We start from the raw sequence: 23,849 nt of genomic DNA on the forward strand, positions 1-23,849 counted from the left end.
GCAATTCAAACTCTAAACTTAACCCAGATCGTTCTGCTACCATTTTAGCAAATTCGTGTTTAGCCTCTTCAAGGCTAACTTGTCCTTCTTAAGGCATGTTGCAAAGACTGAATACAGAAATCTAAGGGCATCAAACTAAGGCCATATACAACTGAAGCATAATTTCCTCTACATTGTAGTCAGCCTTTTGTGATAAAGGCTAACATTTCATTAGCGTGCAGATTATTTTATGTATCTTTGTGATAACTTTAAACAATTTGTGGACTTAGACATGGAAACCTCTGCCCCTCAAAATGTTGCAATTGCTTGCATTTAAGAGAATAATACTCATTTGAGGGTGAATAAAAGAACTTTTATTTGCCCTCCTTAAATTCCATCCGACATAATTTTGCCTACTCAATGAATTATGAATACTACTTCATTTCACTAAAAAGTTGACTTGATTTCAAATTTATCAGGTGAGTTTCAGTCCTGAGATTTGGAGATCAAAATTACACACAGGATTCCAGATGTGCTCTCTCTAAAACTCTTCACAACTGTAGCAACACTTTTTTATTCCTGCATTCCTAACCCCTTCTGATAAAGGCCAACACGTCATTTGCCTTCTTAATTGCTCCTAATGCTGCCTGGCTTGCTGTGTTCTTCAGCCTGCTGCTGGGCTACTTTGGATTCTAGCATCTACAGTATTTGTGCCTCTGCTGAATCAACAAGCTAAAGTTCTGGGTTCTTTGTGCAAGCACTGCTAAATCTATTTGAAGGTCAGTTTACAAATTCAGCTTATAATGAAAGGGAATAACTTCAGAACACCGCACCTGCTGGCTTGGTGACCATTCATTTTATGATATATCTCGATATCTCCTTGTAGCATGTGTTCTCTCCACAATTTCTATTTAGCTTTTCATGATAAGCAACTGTAGATAAATTATTTGCTGGCTCTTCATTTATGTCTTTAAAATAAACAGCTTAGAACCAGCACTGATCCTATAGAACTCTGCTACAATAACTGCCAACTTGAAAATGCCCCAGTTATGCCCACTCTCTGTATCTTGTTCATTAACAAATTCTCCATCTGTGATAATTTATTATTGGCATAATCACCATGTGTCAGTATAGATATAAGATCCTTTATCAAAACATCCAAAAACTGAAAAGCTCCAAAATCTGAAGGTTTTTTGTGAAGTTTTTTTCTCATTAACAAGGTTGTTTGGCATGCAAACAGTTAACCCAAGTCGACACCATTTGATGCGTGCAGCGGTGGGGGGTGGTGGGGAGGGTGCGTGGCCAAGCACCAATGTCCTTTAGCGGTCTGCTCCTTCGGTAACATTTAAAAAAATTTCACCATTAAACTGTCACTTATTCTGAAAACCAAAAAATTCCACATCTGAAAAACTGCTGGTCCCAAGCTTGTCGGATAAAGGTTCGTCTATCTGTATCTTGTCTATTTAATTTTGTGTGGCATCTTATCAATTTTTTTGTTGAAACCCAGGCATGTTTTATCCGCTGGTCCCGTCGGTCTACCCTATGAACCACATGCTTTAAAATGTTCCAAGAAATTTGTCAGAAAATGTTTACTTTTAATATAACCATGTTGGCCAGTTTTAATTTGTTTCTAACAACATTGTTAAGAATTTTATAATAACAGATCCCAGCATTTTGCCAATTGTTGATGTAATGGTACCTCCAGCTGCAGGTGGAAATGCTGAAGGAGGGTACCAAGCAGGCCAGCAGGAGTAGTTAAATGGACTCTCAGGGGGGGGGGGGGGAAGAATTCTTTGGTAAAAAAGGAGGACTCCTGGGAGAAGGATTAGGATTTCTTCATACACATAAACTACAGGTTCAAGTCCATGTAAATATCATTATTTCCTTGTTTAATCTTAATTGTCTTGCTTGTTTATGATTAACTCATGTCAGGGGAAACAAGAGTCCTGGTTTCATGATCTTTGGACTGTTCTTGTGATCAAATTTCATGTTACATTTTTGGCATAGTCGGCAGGACTACAGCATGGTAATGGTGGATGAGGTGCCTTAGAGACATAGAGTCATACAGCATGGAAACAGACCCCTCAGTCCAACAAGTATACACCAACTACTTTCTTAAATAAATATTAACCACCCTCCAGTCCTCCAGCATCTCATCTGTGGTTATAGATGATACAAATATATCTGCTAGGGGCCCCGTGAGTTCTTCCCTAAATTCCCACAACGTCCAGGGAAACAGGACTTAATCAGGTCCCGGAGATTTATCCACATTTACGTTTCCTAAGACTTCCAACAATTCCTCTTCTGTAATGCAAACTGTTTTAAAAAAAATCAATATTTATTTCTGTGAGTTCTCCAGCCTCCATTTATTTCTTCACAATAAAAGGTGATGTGAAATATTCATTTAGTATGTCTCCCATTTCCTGATGTTCAACATAGAGACAACTTAGTTGATCTTTGAGGGATCGATTCTCTTCCCAGTTGCACTTTGCTCTTAAAGTACTCGTAGAATCTATTTGGACTATCGTTAACATTATCTACCAAGACTTTCTCATATCACCTCTTTGCCCTTTAGATATCCCTCCTCAGAATGCCCCTACACTCCTTATACTCACACTTATAAAAGCCTTCCATGTGCCAGTCATCCCTTTACCTGCAAACAGTCTACTCCAATCAACTTTTGGAAGTTCTCGTCTCGTACTGTAAAAAATTGCCTTACTCCAATTAAGAATGTGCTGAGATAGAGCAGATGGTGGAGGAGCTGAAGCTCACATTGTCCACGGGCAGGCCAAAGCTGAATGGTGAAAGGCACCCGATGAAAGATGCTCCGTAGTCTGCCTGAAACTTGCTGGTCTTCCAGAGCAAGGAGTTGACCTCCACCAAGTGTTGCAGACTGGCACATTCCAAGGTCTAGGCCTACGTGCTGAGGAACACAGTAATGTTTGGGACAACTGCCACAAAAATGCAGTGGAGAAGGACCACTATCTAAGGGTTTTCTGTTGAGATTAAATGGGAGTCCATTCAGTTGTCAGACCACAAACCCACCCACACCCCCACCCATGCTAGATGCCTCAAATATATGTAAATATAATCTTGTACAAGTAAGAAATGTCTTTGGTTTGTTTTGTTAGATAGAAGCAAACTCCAATGTTTTGCCATATTCCACTGTACAGAACAGAACTGTTTTAGTGATTATGTATGTATGTAAAGGTATTTTTATGAATAAAGGATATTTTTAAAGTTAAAAAACATAAATGTGAGTTATATATTTTAAATTACATTGCAGATTAATCTCTGATTCCTTGTGATTTGATTGGGTGAAAGCAAGAGACTTTGGGAATAGGGATTAAAAATCACACCTCAGAACTGGAAAAACTTTTATTGGGAAATGTAAACGGCAGGATAGAAATCTTTACAAAATAAAGACAGATGGGAGGAAGGTTATGTCCACTCATGGTGAATTTGGAGTTGGAAAGATATTTAATCAGGCAAGACGCTTGTTTGTAAGCATCCTGCCTCCTTCCCACCTCCCAAAATAGGTCCAGGGTGTGAAGACAATAGCAGGATATCCCAATCAACGGCCAACTGAGGTGCTTAAGTGACCTATTAGTGGCCGTTTAAAGGTGTCAAATCAACCACCACTAATGTTAACTCAGGACTATGCAGGCCTGGCCCCACATGACACACTGACTATGCAGTAATAGCCTGAGATGTTGTTACACAGGCAATCACCTGATGTCTGCAACTGTTGGAAAAACATCTCCAAATCTGAATTAAGAGTTAGAGACTTTAGCAAGTTCTGACTTACCTTAATAGCTAGGCAGGAAATGTTGGATTAAAAGCTACTCTGACTCCTAGCTAATGATAAAACTGACACTTCCCATTGACACACTGACTACACCCTGATTGCTCATACAGACCCCAACAGAATGCCTCCCTCCAAGCAATTCTCCAACATATACCCAACTGACTGTCCCTCACTGACACCCAAGTCTCATGTAACCCACATCACTTTCTCACCCATTTACCTGCCACGTGTACTCTGTGACCTACCAGGCAATGCAACCCCTTGTCCTCCTGGCACCCGTTACTCTTGCTTACTGGCAAACCTCCCCATCACTCTTTTGGCATTCTACCCATATAACAATTGGCACCCTTTCCCCTTTATCTGATACCCCTCCTTCTCACCCACCTGCCAATCTACTTCCTCATTCACTGGTCACCTTTCCCTATCTCCCAACGGACAACTCCTCATCCAATTACCTTTCACACTACATTTCTCTCAGTAGCTGTCAAAGTGGCATTGGGACCTTTAAACAATTTAATTAATGGAATACGGCATCTGAGGTATTGTTAGTACATATGCAGATGACACCAAAGTAGATGGTGTAGTGAACAGTGAAGATTATCTCCGAATACAATGGGACTTTGATCAGATAGGCGAATGTGTCAAGGAATAGCAGGTGGAGTTGAATGTAGATATATGTGAGGGGTGTTGTATTTCATTAAGACAGGACTTATACAGTTAATGGTTGGGCCGTGAGGAGTGTTTTGCAAACAAAGAGATCTAGGGGTGGAGGTGAACAGTTAGACAGGGCGGTGAAGAAAATGTTTGGGATGCTTGCCTTCATTAATTGGAACATTGCGCAAAAGGAGTTGGGATGTAATCATATGCCTACACAGGATATTGGTGAGGCCACTTTTAGTATATGTACACAATTCTAGTTGCCATTCTTTAAGAAAGATGTTGTCAAATGTGAGAAGGTGCAGAAAAGATTTGCAAAGATATTGCTGGGACAGGAAGCTTTGAGGGAGAGGCTGAATATGCTGGGGCTTTTTCACTGGAAAGTTGAGGGCTTAGAGGTGTCCTCATAAGGGTTTATAAAGTCATGAGGGGCATGGATTGGGTGAATAGCCAGAGACTTTTTCCAAGGATGTGGGAGTCCAACATTAGAAGACTTAAGTTTCAGGTGAGAGGGGAAAGAAGTAAAAAGGGCCTGAGGTGTAACATTTTCTCACAGAGGGTGGTGCATGTATGGAATGAGTTGCCAGAGTGAAGGTGGGTAAAATTACAAACCTCTAGATGGGTATATGAATAAGAAGGGTTTAGATGGATGCAGGCCCACATGTTGACACATGGGACTAAGTCAGATTGGGATGTCTGGTTGGCATAGACGAGTTGGACCAAAGTGTCAGTTTCAATTCTGTATAACTTTATGACTCAATTGCTGTAAAGAATTGGGGAAGCCTTGGTCAGTGATTGCTAGCCAGTTTGCTGTAATGGAGACATCTTAGACAGGTCAAAGTTTAAATCTCACTGTCCAATTCACTAAAAGACAGATGGGCAATCTTTAATAATATTACTGCCAGTCAGACCTGATCCCCATTGTGCTATTAACCTCAGAATGGTTGTATCTATAGTGTTTCTTTACTGAAACAAGCAGTCTCTTGACTTGTTCCAAGACACCCTTGATATTTAACCTCCTCATCCTCAAAATTATCCCAGACCTTCACTTTTGTTTCAACAGACCCTCCCCCCTTTTTCCAAACCGTAGAACACCCTTCTATTTCCATTTCCGTCTCCTTCATTTCTGAAGAGGGGTCCTATTGGACTCAAAATATCAAGTCTGTTTTTCTCTAACTAGATTCGGCCAGACCTGCAGAGTTTTTCTCAGATATTTTCTTTATCTTTTACCTGACCAGCTTGTCGACTCCTTTAACTTGCTTGCCAAATTCTAACACCTGTCCCTTGTGAATCTGAAAACTTTTGCAAACACCTCCGGAAACAAGCAAAATCATGCTTCTGCACTGTGCAGTGGCATAAACAAGTATCAAAAGTACCGTATCTGAAAGTCTCTTGGGGAAGTCTTTAGATAATATCTACAAAGTCCAACATAGCAGGGAGAGAATCAAAGTTGTCTCAGGTGTTATTTAATGTCATAAATTGCCACTTTTGCTTGCTCTTGGCCAATGTACAGAAGACTGAACGAACACTTTTACTGTCAAGGCATTCCACTGGAACTCAGTGTAAACAAGGTGAGTGACGTTTTTGGCATTCAAAATTTCCATAGCACCCACATGAGTAATGCCACAGAGTTAAAACACACAGCTTCAGGTCTTGTTTCAGAAATGTAGTTTAATGGAATGTTAAAACCTACGATTAACAGTCACGTGACATTATGGTCCCAACAAAACAAACTGCCAGCATCATAATTTTACATCAGTTCAATCATTTTATGAAACAGAAGCTGTTCAGTTCCCCTTGAGAGTTGCTGACATAGCCAAGAAATAACTTGTCACAATATTCTAAACTTGCAAATCTGCAGAGAGGGTGAAAAAAAAGGGAAGAGAGAAGTAGTTTGGGGATTGTGATACAGTGGAGTGAGTTTTAAGCAGGTTCAAATGTTAATTCCTATTTGTGTCTGAAAAGGATCTTTTGTCTCCAATGTAGAAATTAATGCTTCTGACAGTTTGATTGCAGCAATTTTATGACAGCAACAACCGTAAGTAACCCTGTTTCTGTAATGATTGATGGTTTTGGGGCAATAGTAAACCTCTGTATATTCACTCTCATAGTTTTGTTAATTTGTGGGTTTATTTGAAGCTTTGTTTCTGCTGCTGATTGCTTGCTCCATGCTCAGCTGTTACCTGCTCTATTGGAAGTTGCTCAGATCTAGATCTGTACTTTTGTAATATCACTAAGACTTAACATTTGAGAAGGAGGTGACTGTGTTCATCTATTAATTTGAAATAAATTGCAGTATTTCTTCCCCTTCATTTTGAGAACATGAGCAGCTTTAAAGTTCTTAGATGGTTTCTGATTTGAAAATTCCTCTCTCATGCACTCCCATGGCTACCCCACTTCCCACCTGAAGGCTTGTATGCAGGCACAGCAAGTAATCAGGGAAGCTACAGAATGATGTGCTTTATTGTGAGGAGAATTGAATGCAAGAGTAGGAAGATTATGCATTGCATTTGAGAGAATGCATCTGGAACACTCAGTAAAATACTTGTCATTTCATTTGCAGAAGAATTTTGATGCATTAGAAGCAGTTCAGAGAAGGGTTACTAGACTAATACCTAAAATGAATAGATGGCCTTATGGAAGAAGGCTAGACAGGTTAGGCCTGTGTCCTCTGAAGTTTAGCTGAATTGGAGATGACTTAATTGAAACACGTAAGATCTGGTGGGGACTTGACCTGGTGGATGTGGAATGGATATTTTCTCTTATGGGAGAATCTAGGACTAAAGGTCCATTTAGGACAGGAATGAGAGGAAAAAAAACTGTTGTCTTTGGAATTCCCTTCCTCAAAAGTCAGTTAATGCAGAATCTTTAAATATTTTTAAGGCAGAGACCAATCTTAATTACCAAAGGGATGAAGGATTATCATGGGTATACAGTACTGCAGAGTAGTGGTTAAAAATCAAATCAGCTGCAGTCTTATTGAATGGTGAAGGACCGTGTCACCTTCGTTTGGTCCTTGTTCGTATGTTAAGCTTTTCAGTTTTCAGTTCAATGATATTGCAGTAGAGTGGTTTTAGTAGATGAATTTAAGCATGTACATTGTTGCCAAGAGATTGTAGAAAACTAAGTTGTGTCCCTTTAAAGCTTGTGCTGTGGTGTGCACTACGTGGTTTAACTGACAGCGGAAATTTAACTAACCACTCTTTTCTGAAATGTGTTGACAGAAATAAGAGCATTAAGAATGGTTCCACAAAGAATACAGCTTCTTCAGGTTCTTTTCATTTGGATGATTTCAGGAGTAAAGACAGGTAGGAGATCCTTTCTTCAGGATTTTCTGTGAAATCTTCTCAATGCCAACAGCCAGAAGTCAATTCAAATGCTAATGTTTCTTTTATAAGTGAAGAATATTCAAGATCTGTTTTATACAATACATCAGGCTCAAGTGATTTGATGTGTTCAATGTTATTTAAGATTCTTTCAAAATCCGTCTGCCACTTCTCACTTCAGTTTTCAAATTTTCCTTAAAATATCACTTTAACTAAGCTCTTATCATTTTTCCTATGCCCCTCTCTTTGATGATATTGAATTCCTTACCCCATCCTGGGGCGGCGCAGTGACTTAGTGGTTAGCACTGCTGCTTCACAGCGTCAGGGACCCAGGTTTGATTCCAGCCTCGGGCGACTGTGTGGGGTTTGTACATGCTCTCCCTGTCTGCGTGGGTTTCCTCTGGGTGCTCTGGGTTGCTCTCACAATCCAAAGATGTGCAGGTTAGATGAATTGGCCATACAAAATTGTCCATTGTGTTCAGGGATGTGGTTAGGTGCATTTATCAGGGGTAAATACAGAGTAGGGGAATGGGTCTGGGTGGGTTACTCTTTGGAAGGTCAAGGTGGACTGCTTGGCCGAAGGACCTGTTTCCACACTGTAGGGATTCTAATTTTTAATGTTCTCAGGAGTGGTTTGGTACATGTTTCTAGGTCAAAAGCAATTCATAAGGATGTAAATAATTGTTCTAGTATGTAATTAAGTGATCACTTCAACATCATTAAAGCTGAGATTAATTAACTAAAAAATATTTCAACCTTATAATCTCCCTACCATAGAAAAGATGTTGTGAAACTTGAAAGGGTTCAGAAAAAAAAATTGCAAGCATGTTGCCAGAGTTGGAGAGTTTGAGCTAAAGGGAGAGACTGAATACATTGCAGCTATTTTCCTTAAAGCTTGAGAGGCTAAGGGGTGACCTTATAGAGGTTTATAAAATCATAATTGGAATGGATAGGGTAAATAGACAAAGTCTTTTCCACAGAGTGTAGGAGTCCAAAACTAGATGGCATAGGTTTAAGGTGAGAGGGGAAACATTTACAAGCGATCTAAAGGGCAACTTTTAGATGAGTGTATGAAATGAGTGCCAGAGGAAGTGGTGGAGGCCAGTACAATTACATTTAAAAGGCATCTGAGTAAATAGAAAAGGTTTAGAGGATATGGACCAAATGCTGGTAAATGGAAACTAGATTTATTTAGGTTGCCTGGCTGACATGGACAAGTTGGACCAAAGGATCTGTTTCCATGTTGCACATCTTTATGGCTTGATTATAATAATTATTTACACAGAAATAGTGTAATATTATAATTACAGAGCTTTCATTGAACAACATTGAATTCGTGATGTAGAGATGCCGATGTTGGACTGGTGTGGACAAAGTCAGAAGTCAGGCGACACTAGGTTATAGTCCAACAGGTTTATTTGAAATCACAAGCTCCTAAAGTTTGTGATTTCAAATAAACTTGTTGAACTAAATCTGGTGTTGTGTGACTGCTAACATTGAATTCAGCATGTGTTATTTAGCCAGAGTTCATAGAATAGATTTTGAAACACTGTTTGTATTTCAAATTGATGATTCACTGAAATTATGTGCTGTTCAGTTGAACTGTTTGAAATGAAGCTAAACTGATTTCTTAATACTCAGAATCATTTCTCCTCATTCAAGCATTTGTTGATTAAAATGTTTTCAATATTTAATCTCATAACTATTTTACAAATTATTTGGATCTTGTTTATAGTAAGTTTTGGAAAGTACATATGAATATGATGTACATTCCTTGCCTCTTCAAAATACATTCAGCTTCACAGGTCCACATTGACATCATTAGTATACACTTCAATCCTAAATACTCAATACGTCTGACTAAACGTCAGATCATCAACCCAATGTACTGTATAACTTTCAAAGTTGTCCGTAGGTTGACATTTCATTTATCATCTAAATCCTTCAGAAAATTGAATAAATATACAGGAACCAATACAATAGCATTGAATGAAAAAGTGCATATTTTTATGCAAATCCTCAATCTCAATTACATCTTTCTTGTCGAATATCAGTTCAGACAAAACTCTGATTACAGGTTATGTATACAGTAGCGCCTCGACTTATGAACTTAATCCGTTCCAGGACCCAGTTTGCGAACCGAAAAGTTCACGAACTGAATCAATTTTTCCCATTGTTCGGAATGCTTGGACGTAGCAATGAACGCTGTTCACAGCGCACGCGCCAAAGACGAACTGAATGAGATCACATGGGGCCCGAGAGCTTTTGTGTTCAACATGCGCGGAGCAAAGCAGAACAATGAAACCTCGTGGTCGCACATGGGCTTTTTGCATTCGTACCTTCGTTCGTACCTTGAATTTCGTATGTACATTAAAGTAAACTTTTACGTACAATCCTGTTCGTAAACCGATTTGTTCGTAAACGGGGTCATTCGTATGTCGAGGCGCTACTGTAATTTGAAAAACTGTAAGGACACAGTTTTTGTTAACAGACAATTCCAAACATGAAGAAACATTTATTTTGAACTATATGTTTGTGTTTCTCTGTATTCAATAACTGAAACTTCATTCAAATGTGGGTTAGAAAATCAAAACTTCATTAGTTAGCCTCATATTACTTTTGTTCTTCTGGCACGCCGTTTTCCAATAACCCATGCAAATAGGAACACATGAGAGGTTGTCTAGGATTTGAACTCAGGATCTCTCACATACAAAGCAGTTATTTACCACAAGGCAAGTATCATACCCTTAGACATATGTGCAGAAGTAGCCCATTCAGCCCATTCAGTTTTCTCCGATTTTCAGTGAGATCGTAGCTGATCTGATAATCCTCAACTCCATTTTCCTGCCTTTTCCCTATAACTTTTAATACCCTTAGTGATTAAAAATCTATCTCAGCTTTGAATAAATATAATGGCCCTCAGTAGTATCAGCCCTCCGTGGTAAAGAATTTGATGGATTCACAACCCTCTGAATGAAGAAAGTTCTCCTCATCTGTGTTTTGAATGTGTGATTTCTTATTCTGACATTATGCCCCTGGACCTAAACTCTCTCACAAAGGGAAACAACCTTTTCACAGCTATCCTGTCAAGTCCTCTACGAATCTTGCATGTTTCAATTAGGTCACCCTCATTCTTCCAAATTCCTAGAAGTACCAGCCCAATCTACTCAATCTCTCCTCAAAAGACAGTCCCTCTGTAGCCGATATCAGACTTTTGAACCTTCTCTGGACTGCCAATATATCTTTCTTAGATATCAGGCCTAAAACAGTTCACAGTATTCCAGCCGCAGTCTGACAAGTACCTTGTATAGTTACAGCAAAACCTCCATGCTAATATACTCCACTCCTTTGAATTAAAGGTCAAAATTCCATTTGCCTTCCCTATCATCTGCTGAACTTAGATACTAGCTTTCTGTGATGCCTGAGCGAAGACTCCCAAATCACTCTGTTCTGTAGTTTCTGTAGTCTTTCTTCATTTATGTATTATTCAGATGTTCTATTCTTCATATCCTTACATTTTCCTGCATCATATTCAATCTGCCAAGTTTTTGCCTACTCACTAAATTGTTGATATATCTCTGCAGGCATTTTGTGTCACTCCTACCACTTGCCTTCCTTACTTTTGTGTCAAACGTGGACATTGTACATTTACTTTCCTCATCTAAGTCATTCATATATATTGTAAATAATTGCAGCCCCAGCACTGATCTCTGTGGCACACAATCAGTTGCAAGTTGCCAGCCTGAAAATGTCCCTCTTATCAATCCTGCTACAAAGGTCAAGGCGGAGAATTAGGGCTTTTTCCAATCTTTCCACTGGACGACAATTTCGAAAAAATTAACAATATTTGTGGCCTGACATATTTTCAAATGTCACAGCCTTTATTGTTTCAAGAAATATTGAGGAGCTGAGAAATAAATTGAGAAGGTAGTCTTGATGAGATTATATTGAGCACCACCTTATGACTTCCATGTGCCAAGTTGGAAGTAAATGCTTCCCCTTTCCTTGATGGAGAGCCTTGTCTCGTCAAAATGCTGAGAAGATACATTTGCATCTTTTCCCTATCCTTCTCTGCTACTCTGTCTGGATACCACATCTCACAAGAGAGAGAAAAGTTGTCAGTGAGATTGATGCAATATGAATGGATGATATGTCTGCCAAAGCTGAATATCTGAAGGTGTGAGGAATGGATGAGAGGGTTGAAGCAATGTAACTGTCTGAGATTGAGGTGAAGCATTTGAGTTTTAGGCATAGAATCAAATTATTCATTTTTTACCTTTGAGATGACATGCATTGATCAGCATGATATGTTGGCAATGCAATGGTTAGAAGACATCAGAAGATGCGCTACTGACCTTAGCCACTGGGGGGGGGAATGAATAATAATTTTATTGCATGGCTGCCAGTTCCTTGAGGCCTGATTCTTGGAAACCACCTCCAAAGGCACATGATTCCAAACCCTGTACATACTGTGTGCAGAGCTACTAGCAATCTACAGAAAGTGACCTCCTTCCTCTTGACCTCCTTGATTAACTCCTCCAGCATTATGTCAGAGAACCTGGGGTCACTGACTGTGGCCTGGTGATGCATTGATAGTCTTCTTCCTTCCTTCAAAGGCCTTTACAATTATTGCTGACACCTACTGCAAGCTGAATACATTTCTCTTTAAGAGGAAGGTTCACCTGACCCGAAACGTTAACTCTGCTTTCTCTCCAAAGATGCTGCCCAACCTGCTGAATTTCCAGTAATTTCTGATTTTGTGGCATTTTGACTAGACATGTGGTACTTGCACACTGAGATTTCTGTGCCTGCAAACCGGATTGATCAAATTTTTAGTCCCGAGGTTCTCAGCATTTGCACGAATACCTGACTTTTTTGTGTAATATGATAAGTTAGAGGTTGCACATAATGATCTCTTCTTTCTACGCCTCTGTTGTTATTAAGGTTAAATTCAAAATCATCAATGACCACTTTTACAGCAAGAATAGAAAAGCAGCATATTATGTAAATGGACAGAATCTGCAGAACTGTGAGTTATAAAGGGTGCCCTGGTACACAAATCACAAAGCTAGAATACAGGCCGAGCAAATGATTAGGAAGGTGAATAAATTACTATCACTTATTTACGGATAAACATTATAAAGTTAGGATATTTTGTTATTGTAATATAGAACATAGATAAAGTCACATCTGGAATATAGTTTATAGTTTTGCTCTGTTGATTTAAATGACATAAATATATTAATGGTGAACTCAACAATAGTCTGTGATAAAGAATTCCATAGATGCACTCCACCTCTGGGATAAGAAATTCCTCCTTATCTCTATGTTAAATGGGTGACGCCTTATTCTGAGTTTAGCCCTCTGGTCCCAGACTCTCACACAAAGGGAAACTACCTTTCTGCATTTACCTTGTCAAGTCCTCTAAAATCCTCCTTATTTTTGTACTTTATTCTTTTTGAAATAAAGGCCAGCTATCCATTTGCCTTCCTTAATACCCATTGAACTTGGATGCTAATTTGGATCTGTGTATGAGCACTCCCAAAACCCTGTTCTGTAGTTTTCTGCAGTCTTTTTCAATTTAAATAATCTTCAGTTCTTCTAATCTTCCTACCAAAGTGCATATCCTCACACTTCCCCACACTACGTTCCATCTGACAAGTTTTTGTCCACTCATTTAAGCTGGCCATATTCCTCAGGGATCAGTTAGCTTATTTGACTGGATGTCTTGTTTGTAGTGCAGAGGAATGCTGACATTATGGTCTTAATTTTCACACCAGTTGAGGACACTAGGCAGGTCCTGCCTTTACAATTTGCCCCACGCCTGACGTGTGGTTACTCTCAGGTTAAACCCACTACCAGGGTTTCTCTCTATCTCTCTCTCTCTCTCTCTCTCTCTCTCAGAGTGGTCCTCTAGAACTATGGTGAATTTGCCTATAACCATCTGCAGACTCTTTGTGTCATCCTCACCATTTGCTTTCCCACCTTTTTTTACGTCAACTGCACTCTTGGCTATAGTCCATTCACTTGCCTTATCCGTGTCATTAATATGTACTGTAAATAATTGTGGCCTCAGCACTGCTCTCTTTGGCACTCCATTAGTTATAAGTTTCCATTTGAAAATGTGTCCTTTATCCTAACCCTCTGTTTTCTATTAGTAAGCCAATCTTCTACCTATGCTAATAAATTGCTGATTTTCTGATGGAATGAAACCCCAAATTCCACGTTTTAAAGTTATTATTATATTATACTATACAAAAACCAAATACAGCAAACAATACTAACAACACACCATCAACTATAAACATTGGATTATCATTTATACATCCCAGAAGATGGGTAGTGTTAGTTAGCTCAGTTGGCTGGATGGCTCATTTGCAATGTATTGTGATATTAACAGTGCAGGTTCATATCCTGTAAGGTCGTAAGGATATGGTGATTCTCAAATGAAGTTTAGCACCAGTTGTCTCTCTCTCTCTCTCTCTAATAAGAGTATGGGCCTATGATGACTATCATCACAAGAGAAAACCAATAAGTATCATTACTTACAATTTTAACTGAACATTACTCCTTAAACTTTGAATTCCACTACCACAGTGTTCCCACCCAACCCAAGAAGACTTATGGATACTTATCAGGTTCTTGAAAGTTCCTTCACTTCCTGGCATCAAAATAAAGTACCACAATTCTCAGAAATTCACTTCAATTTTCCTAAAGATTCCTGCTATCGTTTAATGCATGTGCTTTCTTTGGGGGTCATTTGACTAACTTAAGCACCTCACAACTGTGAATACTCCAGCTCAAGTGTCGATTTCAATACATATGACTCTATATCTTTTCTTTAGAGTCTAGCAACTTTAGCTCAGAAACTTCTCTAATTCCCAATAGTCCCCCTGCATCTTGTTCACAGTTACTTTCCAGTTAATAGAAGGCTATCCGGCCTGATTTTCTTTTTGCAGTAAGAGAGGACTGGTTAAAACAAAATAGTGAAAGCATTTTCCAATCTCTAGCTGTCCCATCCCAGTCATAATTCTACCATTTAAATGGTTGTGTGCGAGGAATGGGCATGTTCCAATTGCATATCAGTGTTTTCCAGATTCAGCTGTATATATCAGGCTGTAGCTAGCTCTAGTAGTATCTTTTTTTACTAGTCAGACACAAGAAACATGTGCCGATCACCCCTAGTAGGAACAGGCTTAAACTTTGGGAATCTTTCAGAGTGGTAAGGAATCCCTTTTAGATGTGGCCACAAGAGACATTTAACTGACGGCACGCACCCTTTGGAAAATGCACAGTGACCTTTGTAATTATTTAAGATAGATACAAATGTGGATGAAAAAGTGTATAAACTAATTTACACAGTCAAGCTCATTGGAACTGTCAAAAGATTAGATTCCCTACAGTTTGAAAACAGGCCCTTCAGCCCAACAAGTCCACACCGACGAGTAACCCACCCAGACCCAATTCCCTCTGATTAGAATTGAACCTGGGACCCTGGCGCGGTGAGGCAGCAGTGCTAATCACTGAGCCACCATGGCAGCACAGTGGCTCAGTGGTTAGCACTGCACCTTCCGAGCGCCAGGGACCCGGATTCAATTCCCGCCTCGGACGACTGCCTGTGTGGAGATTGCACATTCTCCCCGTATCTGTGTGGGTTTCTTCCGGGTGCTCCGGTTTCCTCCCACAGTCCAAAAATGTGCAGGTTAGGTGAATTGGCCATGTTAAATTGCCCTTAGTGTTAGGTGTATTAGTAAATGTAAGGTAGGGGAATGGGTCTGGGTGGGTCACTCTTCAGAAAAGAAATTGTCATAAAATTCCAAAACATACTGTGAAATGAAATTATCAAATGAAACTGGAAAAAACAACTGTGAAAGGTATCAAACTTAACTGTCAAGCTGCTAAGATATTTAAAACCTCTACCTTCAAATGTTTGAAAAAACTCCAGAGTGCAAAAACAATTTCTTGCTATTTTAATTTTTCTGTTGACATAAGCATGAGAATTATCATCACTGCATTAACTCTATCTGGCTAATTTCAAAACACTCCATTATCACAGTATGGTGCCTGCAATTTCACCATTTGATTGACAGCTTCAAGTGGTTATAAATTCTTGGAAGAGTGATTATGAACTCCAATGATTGTTCTTAAAAAAGCATTTGAATGAAGGATTTGTTCTTATTAGAGATGATGCTTTTGAAAGAATGTTATCATAAGTTTTTTGTGAATCAATATTTTTTTAAAAAAAGATATGATTTTCCAATAACTGTTTAGAATTTTCTTTGTTTTATCTCATCATGAGTGCTGTGCACTGTCCATGTTGAAAAATGGATAAGTTGCATGGAAGTGTAAGGGCACTAAGTAAGTATAGGGGATATAATGGGACATGAGGTGGTTAAGATGCATAGATTGGAACAGAGGCTATAAGGGGCCATAGAAGATGAGCATTGGATGGCATGGCTTGGACACTGGAAGTGTGTGGGCTGAGCTAGTGAGTGGACTGGGCTGAAGGGCTGTCTTATGCTTTCTTCTCTTTTGACAATCTTGAAGAAAGAGCCAGCATACCAAGCAGGCCTTTTGTCCATCTCACCTCTGCACTGTTTCCAGGGTCACCTGCCATGACACACAGAAGTCAGGTCTGGCAATTTTTAAAGTTCATTTTAATTATCAGACCCTCCCAGAGGTAATCTTCCCAAAATGATCAACTATCCTCAAATATTAATATGAATCAGGAAACTAGATTATTATGCTTACATAAAGGAAAGGTTTGTTTGATAATTAATATTTTTCAGAGGTTTCTAACTGCACTGATAATATTTTGCATTATGTATTTTACAGATGGTCACATTGCCCAGACTCTGCACATTAAACGAGTGAAAAATGGATCCTCAGCTTTTCTAAATTGTGAATATTCATCCTCTCAAGGGACCATTGTGGGCACTTACTTAAGGAGAAGTTTTTCCAAGCCCATTGATCTGATCTATTTCCACACAAAACAGGTTACAAAACACAAGTTATATGAACATCGCCTTGACTGTAAAGGAACTGTGAAAAATTTCACGGTAACCCTTCATCACTTTCAGGAAAGTGACAGAGACATTTACTATTGTGTTTTTGGAATACGAAATCAAACATCTGTAAATGATAGAATTGTACAAGAGACAGTGTTAGTATCAGGTATGATTTATTTTTCAAATCTTCATCTGACATAGTTTACAGAAGTAAAGCTAATCCGAAAGAAAACCAAATATATTTAAAAAATGGATATCTGAGGGTGCATGTCATTTACTGTTTTCATTCATGCTGTTTTACACAAACAATTATCTTTTCTAACTATTTGCCCTTGCATGACTTTAAATGTTTAACATTTGTCTGAGCTTTCTTGCTGATAAATTGCTGAAATTGTGCTGGCTATTGTATCATAAGATAATAACTCCTTAACTTAAATTACTTATCTTCTTTTGGCATCCTTAATTCTAAGTTGTATCCCCAGCTCTTAAATCATGGGCCTGACAAAAGAAAGCTTGCATTCAAAATTTTCCAGGAAAATATGAAAGAATTCTTTCAATACTCCCTTGATCCACTTTCCCAATGGAAAGTAAAGTTCCAAGGTAGATAACTTTTCCTTTTCGTAGATCTGGCTATCAGAGTTCAGGACTCAGTCTTGCAACTATTTTCAAGTGATGTGAGACCTAAACCTAATATTATTATCTATTTTGAATATAATATCGGTAAGAAGCTAATGAAAACTTCTATTCTTCCAATAGTGTCATGGGTTTTTTTTTAAACTTTGTGGAGAGGAAAGATGGAGCATTTGTAGGGTAGATCTTAAAAGACTGACGTGAGTATTCATTGTCTAGCAGTATAGAATGACAATTTTAATACTCTATCTGCTAAATCTCAACACCTCTTTCATGCCATGTTACTTTGAGTATGTGACCATTAAGAACCTTATACCTTCTGCTTCATTGCATAACCGATGTCACGTTCTGGCACTTAGTTATTCATTTATTAAATCCATTCAAATTTCTTTGAATTGTTGCATTGATTAATAGCATCATTGGCATAGCCCCAGTTTGAATCATCCACAACTATTGATAGTTTACAAGTCATTTAGAAGAATATTTTAAATCAGTTAACAAAAAAGAAACCCATTACTAACTCCCGTGAGGTACTGCCAACTTTGCTATTTGTTTCTGAACCGAGGATATAACTAGCTAATTGTTTTGTCATGTGCATGATGAACCTTCTGCATTAATCTGTTATTGCAATAATGTCAAATCACTTCCCAAAATCCAGGTACATTAAAGTTCATTGCCTCAACCCTTATCCACTAAATATAACTCTCAAATGGGGGTTTCAGAGAATTGGTCAGCCATTATCTGCCCCTTTTAAACACAGGCCGACACTCTTTAACAGAACTATCTTTCCAGGTGATCCCTTAAGCTGTCGATCATCAACATCTCCAATACTTCCCTGTCAGTAAGGGTAAAATCCAGAGGTCTGTCATTTTTATAATTTTGCCCTTGCCTCCTTTCTAAAGAACAAAATCACTTTTTTTCTATTTTTTAATCTGTTGGTACATGTCCCAATGTCCATACCTTTTTAAAAAAACATAATGGTAGGATTCAAAATTCTCTCTGCAAATACGATAAGGATTCTGAGAAAAGAAACATGTCTGAGCATTGTGGAATTCTGTTGCTAAGCCTATCTGGAAGATCTTCCTCTTTAAAAAAAGATATTTCAATCTGCTAAATTGAACTCGGCTTTCATAGAAAAATAATTCTAGAACAGTGATTTGTTACTAAACTAAATAAGTTTTCTCTGCCAATTCTATGTATGTGCACTGAGTAGAGGGCCTAAACAGCATAAAGTGGCTTTACATAAGACCATTCGAAATAGGGACAGGAGCAGGTCATCTGGCCCATCGATCCTGCTCTGTCATTCAACAAGATAATGTCTAATCTGTTTGTGGATTCCACTCCACTTATCCAACTGCTCACCACAGCTCTTAATTCCTTTACTGTTCAAAAATCTATCTGTTTGCCTTAAAAATATTCTACAAGGTCGTCTCAATTGCTTCACTAGGCAAGGAATTTCACAGATTCATAACCCTTTGGGTAAAGAATTTTCACCTCAATTCAGCCTTAAATCTGCTCCCCCTTATTTCGAGGCTTTGCCCCCACTTCCAGTTTCACCGGCCAGTGGAAACAATCTCCCTGCTTCTATCTTATCTATTCCACTCATAATTTTATGAGTTTCTGTAAGATTCCCCTCTCATTCTTCTAAATTCCAGTAAGCAAAGTCCCAGTCTACCCAATCTCTCCTCAGAAACCAACTCTCTCAATTCCAGGATCATCCTTGTGAACCTCATCTGCACCTCCTTTAGTGCGAGTACACTCTTTCTCAAGTAAGGAGATCAGCACCCTGAACAGCTGAAAAAAAATCAGATCGGTTTTTATGACAAACAACTATGGGTTCATGATCATCATTAGACTTTTCTTTCCATCTGCTGTGATGGAGTTAATACTCCATTGACAATGGCACTCCACCATTACTTCATGACTACTGATGTAATCATAGGATAAGCAGAGCACTTGTAAAAATAAAAGTGATAATAAACTACTGTTAATGTTATTAATTAATATTGAGAGTTTGAGAAAGAGACTGAAGGTGAAACAATTGGAGTAAGGAGAATGAGACAAACCAAAAATTAAAGTCACTGGACCATGGTGCAGAACACATTTCTATGGGCATCCACAACTCAAAACACTATCCAGGATAAAGCAGTCCATTTGAGTTGTACTCCAACCATCATCTTAAACATTCACTCCATGCACGTGCCACTCAGTGGCAGCACTACTTAAAGTTGCTAGGCAGCAGCTCACCAAGACTCCTTTGACAGAATCTTCAAAGCTCATAACTTCTACCACCTCGAAGGTGGGCCAGCAGACACATGAGTACACCAACACCTGCAAAGATTCCCTTTAAGCTACGCACTATTCTGATGTGGAACAAATTGCCATTCCTTCATTCATGTTGAGTCAAAATTCTGGATCTCCCTCCACAACATTAATATGGGTATCCTTGGATTATATGGGTTCCCTTAGAGTGCAAAGGGACTTTGATCAGAAGGGCTGAAGGGTCAAGAAATAGAAGATTAAGTTTAATGCAGCGAAATCTGTGCTGCATTTTAGAGTGACAATTCAGGGCAGGACTTATACATTTAATAGTAAGCTCCTGGGGATTGTTGTTGAACAGAGACACCTTGGAGGGCAGATTCACGGTTCTTTGACAGTACAGTCACAGGTAGACTCTACAGGTGGGAGTGAAGGAGGTGTTTGGTATGCTTGTCTTTATTGGTTAGTACATCGAGTATAAGATTTGGGAGGTCATGTTGTGGCTGTATAGGACATTGGTTAGGCCACTTTTGGATTACTGTGTTCAATTCTGGTCTCCTTGCATAGGAAGTATGTTGTGAAACTTGAAAGAGTTCAGAAAAGATTTACAAGGATGTTGCCGTAATTGTAAGGTTTGAGCTATAGGGAGAGAGTGAATAGGCTGGGGCTGTTTATCCTGCATCGTCGGAGGTTGAGAGGCGACCTTATACAAACATTTACATGAAGGGCATAGGTAGGGTGAAAAGCCAAGGTCTTTTCCTCAGGGTGGGGGAGTCCAAAACTAAAGGGCATAGGTTTAAGATGAGAGGGGAAATGTTTAAAAGGGACCTAAGGGGTAACTTTTTCACATGGAGGATGGTGTGTTTATGGAATGAGCAGCCAGACAGAGTAGGGGAGGCTGGTGCAATTACAACATATTCATATTGCTGGTATATGAATAGGAAGGGTTTAGACACCTCTGGACCAAGCATTGACAAATGGGACTAGATTAATTTAGGATACCTGGTCAGCATGGCCGTGTTGGGCCGAAGAGTCTGTTTCCGTGCTGTATAACTCTACGACTCTATACCATGGAGTGCAAGGTTTAAGATGTCAGCTCACCACCACTTTCTCAAGTGTAGCAATAGATATACAAAAGTATTGGCATTGCCAGTGATGGTCACATTCCATGAATAAATAACAAACAAAATTTGAAGTTCCCAACTGATGTAGAACATATTTTTCCTTCTGTAAAGAATCCAGAATTTTATAGAAAATGAAAATAATTTCATGACAATATGGAGGTCTTATATATGGAAATATTTACAGAAAACAATGAAATATTTTGTATCTTTTCAGAATCCAGGATGAAAGACTGTAAAGCTGATTGTGGAGAAACAATAAATTGTAGAGAATTTTCATATAAGGATCCAATTGTGATTGGTGTGATTGTCGTTGCAACAGTGGCTATTATTTGTGCTTTGGTTTTGATATTTTGGCATGTGAGTTCCTAATTTCTTTATAACAAATATTTCTTCCATTTTAAGTATAATAAGAAATATCATGAAACAAATTCAATTAATATAAATTCAAATAGTACAGTTGAACAATTATCTAGACTGTTAACCTGATAAAAAAAAAGCATGTTGTGTGTTACCATCCATTTAAAAATTGATATCTGTTAAATTGTTTCAGATATACCTGATATATACTCAAAGATTCTAAGAGATAGCATTAAAATTATTCTGGGTTGCTCCTTGGCCAATCTATGATCATCCTCTAACTGTCTCTCCCCTTGAAAGTAGGAAAGATTTCTGACTGAAAAAGGAAGCGAAGAAACTGCCTTTTTTTTCTCAGATCTTGTCTGAAATATGAAATAAATCAACATGGAATATTGTACACATTTGTTAGTAAAAATGTGAATGCACTGGAGAGAGTGTCAAAGTGATTTACAAAAGTGGTTCCAGGAATGAGAAACTCCAGTTATGAGGATAGTTCGAAGATGCTGGGACTGCTCTCCTTGGAGAGAAGAAGGTAGAATGGAGATTGCCACAAGGTTTCAAATTCATGAGTAGGCTGGATAGAATAGATAGGGAGAGGCTGTTCTTGCTTATAAACTGAAAAGAAATGAGAGGACTCAGATGTAAGGTGATGTGAAAAGGAAGCAATAATGTGAGGAAAACCTTTTTCACAGTGAATAGTTCTGCACTGTGTGGAAACGTGATGGAGCTAGGTTCACTTAAGGCATTCGTGGGGGCATTGGATGATAATTTGAATACAAATGATGTGGTGGATATGGGGAAAAGGCAGAAGATTGGTACTAGGCTAATAGAACTAGTGCAAGCAGAATGGAACAAATGGCTTCCTTCTGGGCTGTAACAAATCTAGGATTCTGGGATACTTAATGAACATTTCATAGTCTGGAAGCACAACCATAGAATTTCCCCTCTCCTCAGAGGCTTCTTGTCAGCCACAGAGGGCTCTGTTCCTTGCTTCTAAGTCAAACAGCCTGGGTTCAAATTCTAGCTGTCTGAAACACGTGTCAAAAGATGTCTTAACAGCTCGGTTAAAAACAGCTACACAAACCCACAGAAGTGAGGGTATGACATAGGGCAGTATTACCAGCCATAGAACACTGCTCATTCTGTTTCCTGTGTCAGTTATTTTCCATGCAGTTACGTAACTCGGTGATTCGCAAATGTTATCTATCTTAGAGACACCTTCTGAAAATGGCCGGGTTTTTGGGGTCTCATTATTCTGTTTTTAGAAATATGAAATGCCAAGGCAGTATTAAATAAGGATAATTCATTACCAGTTATAATGACATACATAAAGTTAATTCTGAATGAACAGCATATATGGAATCATCCTGATCTGCAAGCTGTAGAGTTTGCTACTTAGAAATCGAAATGACAAAGCAGAGGAATACAATTTCTAAAATGTGATTTTGTTTTTAGGCAAGGAAAAGATGCCAACCTGAAATGCCAACACATGGGAGAGCTCCAAACTCAGTTTATGAGGACATGAACCTAATCCGAACCCAAAGTGTGGGACGTTAGTTTTCAGATGAACTGTGTTGTCTTCACATCAGGTCACATTAGCCTGGAATGTGGCCAGTTATTTTCTTTTGCTACTTGATAATACATTTATATGTGATCATAAAATTACACATTTTTACAGGTCTTCTTGAAATTTAAGTAATTGATAAATTATTTTGTTTGTTTCACCTTTTGCCTGCTTCATGCAATATGCTAATTGCACAGGTGTTGATGGAACAGCACACCATTTGCATGGTGACTTTGGGATGGAGAGTCTGAGGGTTAGTGCTATTTGTAAAGCTACTTTTATCTCAAGAAAATATGACTTTTCTCTCTTCTCTTACCTGCTCTCAACTACCTTCAGTGTCTTTGTGCTGTATCATGTGCAAGAAAATGGAGAAATAAAGCACATGTAGAAGCAAATTATTGCAGATGCTGAACCAGGGCTCTGATGAACAGTCATCTCAACCCAACACATTAGCTTACTCTCTTCCCATGGATACTGCCTGGCCTGCTGTCATCTCCAGCATTTTTTGTCTTCAGTCAATGCCACACTCTCATAATGCTACAGGAAGAGATTCTTGACCCGGAGGAACATCTGAACTTTAATCATAGAACATAGAACATAGAAGAATACAGCGCAGTACAGGCCCTTCGGCCCTCGATGTTGCGCCGATCCAAGCCCACCTACTCTACACTAGCCCACTATCCTCCATATGCCTATCCAATGCCCGCTTAAATGCCCATAATGAGGGAGAGTCCACCACTGCTACTGGCAGGGCATTCCATGAACTCACGACTCACTGAGTAAAGAACCTACCCCTGACATCTGTCCTATACCTAACCCCCCTTAATTTAAAGCTATGAGACTGAGGAAGTCATGGATACCACGTTTACCAAGCTGGTCACATCACCAGGAAGGGCTAAACAGACAGAGAGGAATACGGTGACCACCAGGAAGATGAGTAAGCGTTAGCAGGCAGTGCAGGAGACCCTGTGGCCATCCCCCTCATACACAGGTACACTGATTTGGATATGTTTTGGGAGGGGTGGGGGCTGGGAATGGCCTCTCAGTGGAAAGCAGCAGCAGCAGCAGCAGCCAATGTAATGACACCATGACCGGCTCTGTTGTACAGCAGGGAGGGTCGATGTGTAGGTGAGCTGT

The 23,849-nt window shown here is 39.0% G+C and overlaps 1 protein-coding gene and 1 long non-coding RNA gene across 3 annotated transcripts in view; one reads left to right on the forward strand and one right to left on the reverse strand.

The window, feature by feature from the left end:
- The window catches only part of LOC122562102, a 49,377-nt gene that overhangs the window by 626 nt on the left and 24,902 nt on the right, over positions 1-23,849 (reverse strand). The window lies entirely within an intron of this gene.
- The window catches only part of LOC122562100 (T-cell antigen CD7-like), a 27,773-nt gene continuing 5,196 nt past the window's right edge, over positions 1,273-23,849 (forward strand). Inside the window, exons 1-7 of one of the 2 annotated variants that reach the window (XM_043714626.1) lie at positions 1,273-1,417; positions 5,958-6,015; positions 6,431-6,482; positions 7,669-7,752; positions 16,606-16,944; positions 21,006-21,148; positions 22,604-22,737. In XM_043714626.1, coding sequence (XP_043570561.1) covers positions 7,686-7,752; positions 16,606-16,944; positions 21,006-21,148; positions 22,604-22,705 — 651 coding nt within the window. In that variant the 5' untranslated portion in view covers positions 1,273-1,417; positions 5,958-6,015; positions 6,431-6,482; positions 7,669-7,685 and the 3' untranslated portion in view covers positions 22,706-22,737. The remainder of the gene's footprint in view (positions 1,418-5,957; positions 6,016-6,430; positions 6,483-7,668; positions 7,753-16,605; positions 16,945-21,005; positions 21,149-22,603; positions 22,738-23,849) is intronic. The other variant, XM_043714625.1, reaches the window with a different exon arrangement.

This window comes from Chiloscyllium plagiosum, chromosome 24 (assembly GCF_004010195.1).
Source record: "Chiloscyllium plagiosum isolate BGI_BamShark_2017 chromosome 24, ASM401019v2, whole genome shotgun sequence".
Taxonomy (NCBI): domain Eukaryota; kingdom Metazoa; phylum Chordata; class Chondrichthyes; order Orectolobiformes; family Hemiscylliidae; genus Chiloscyllium; species Chiloscyllium plagiosum.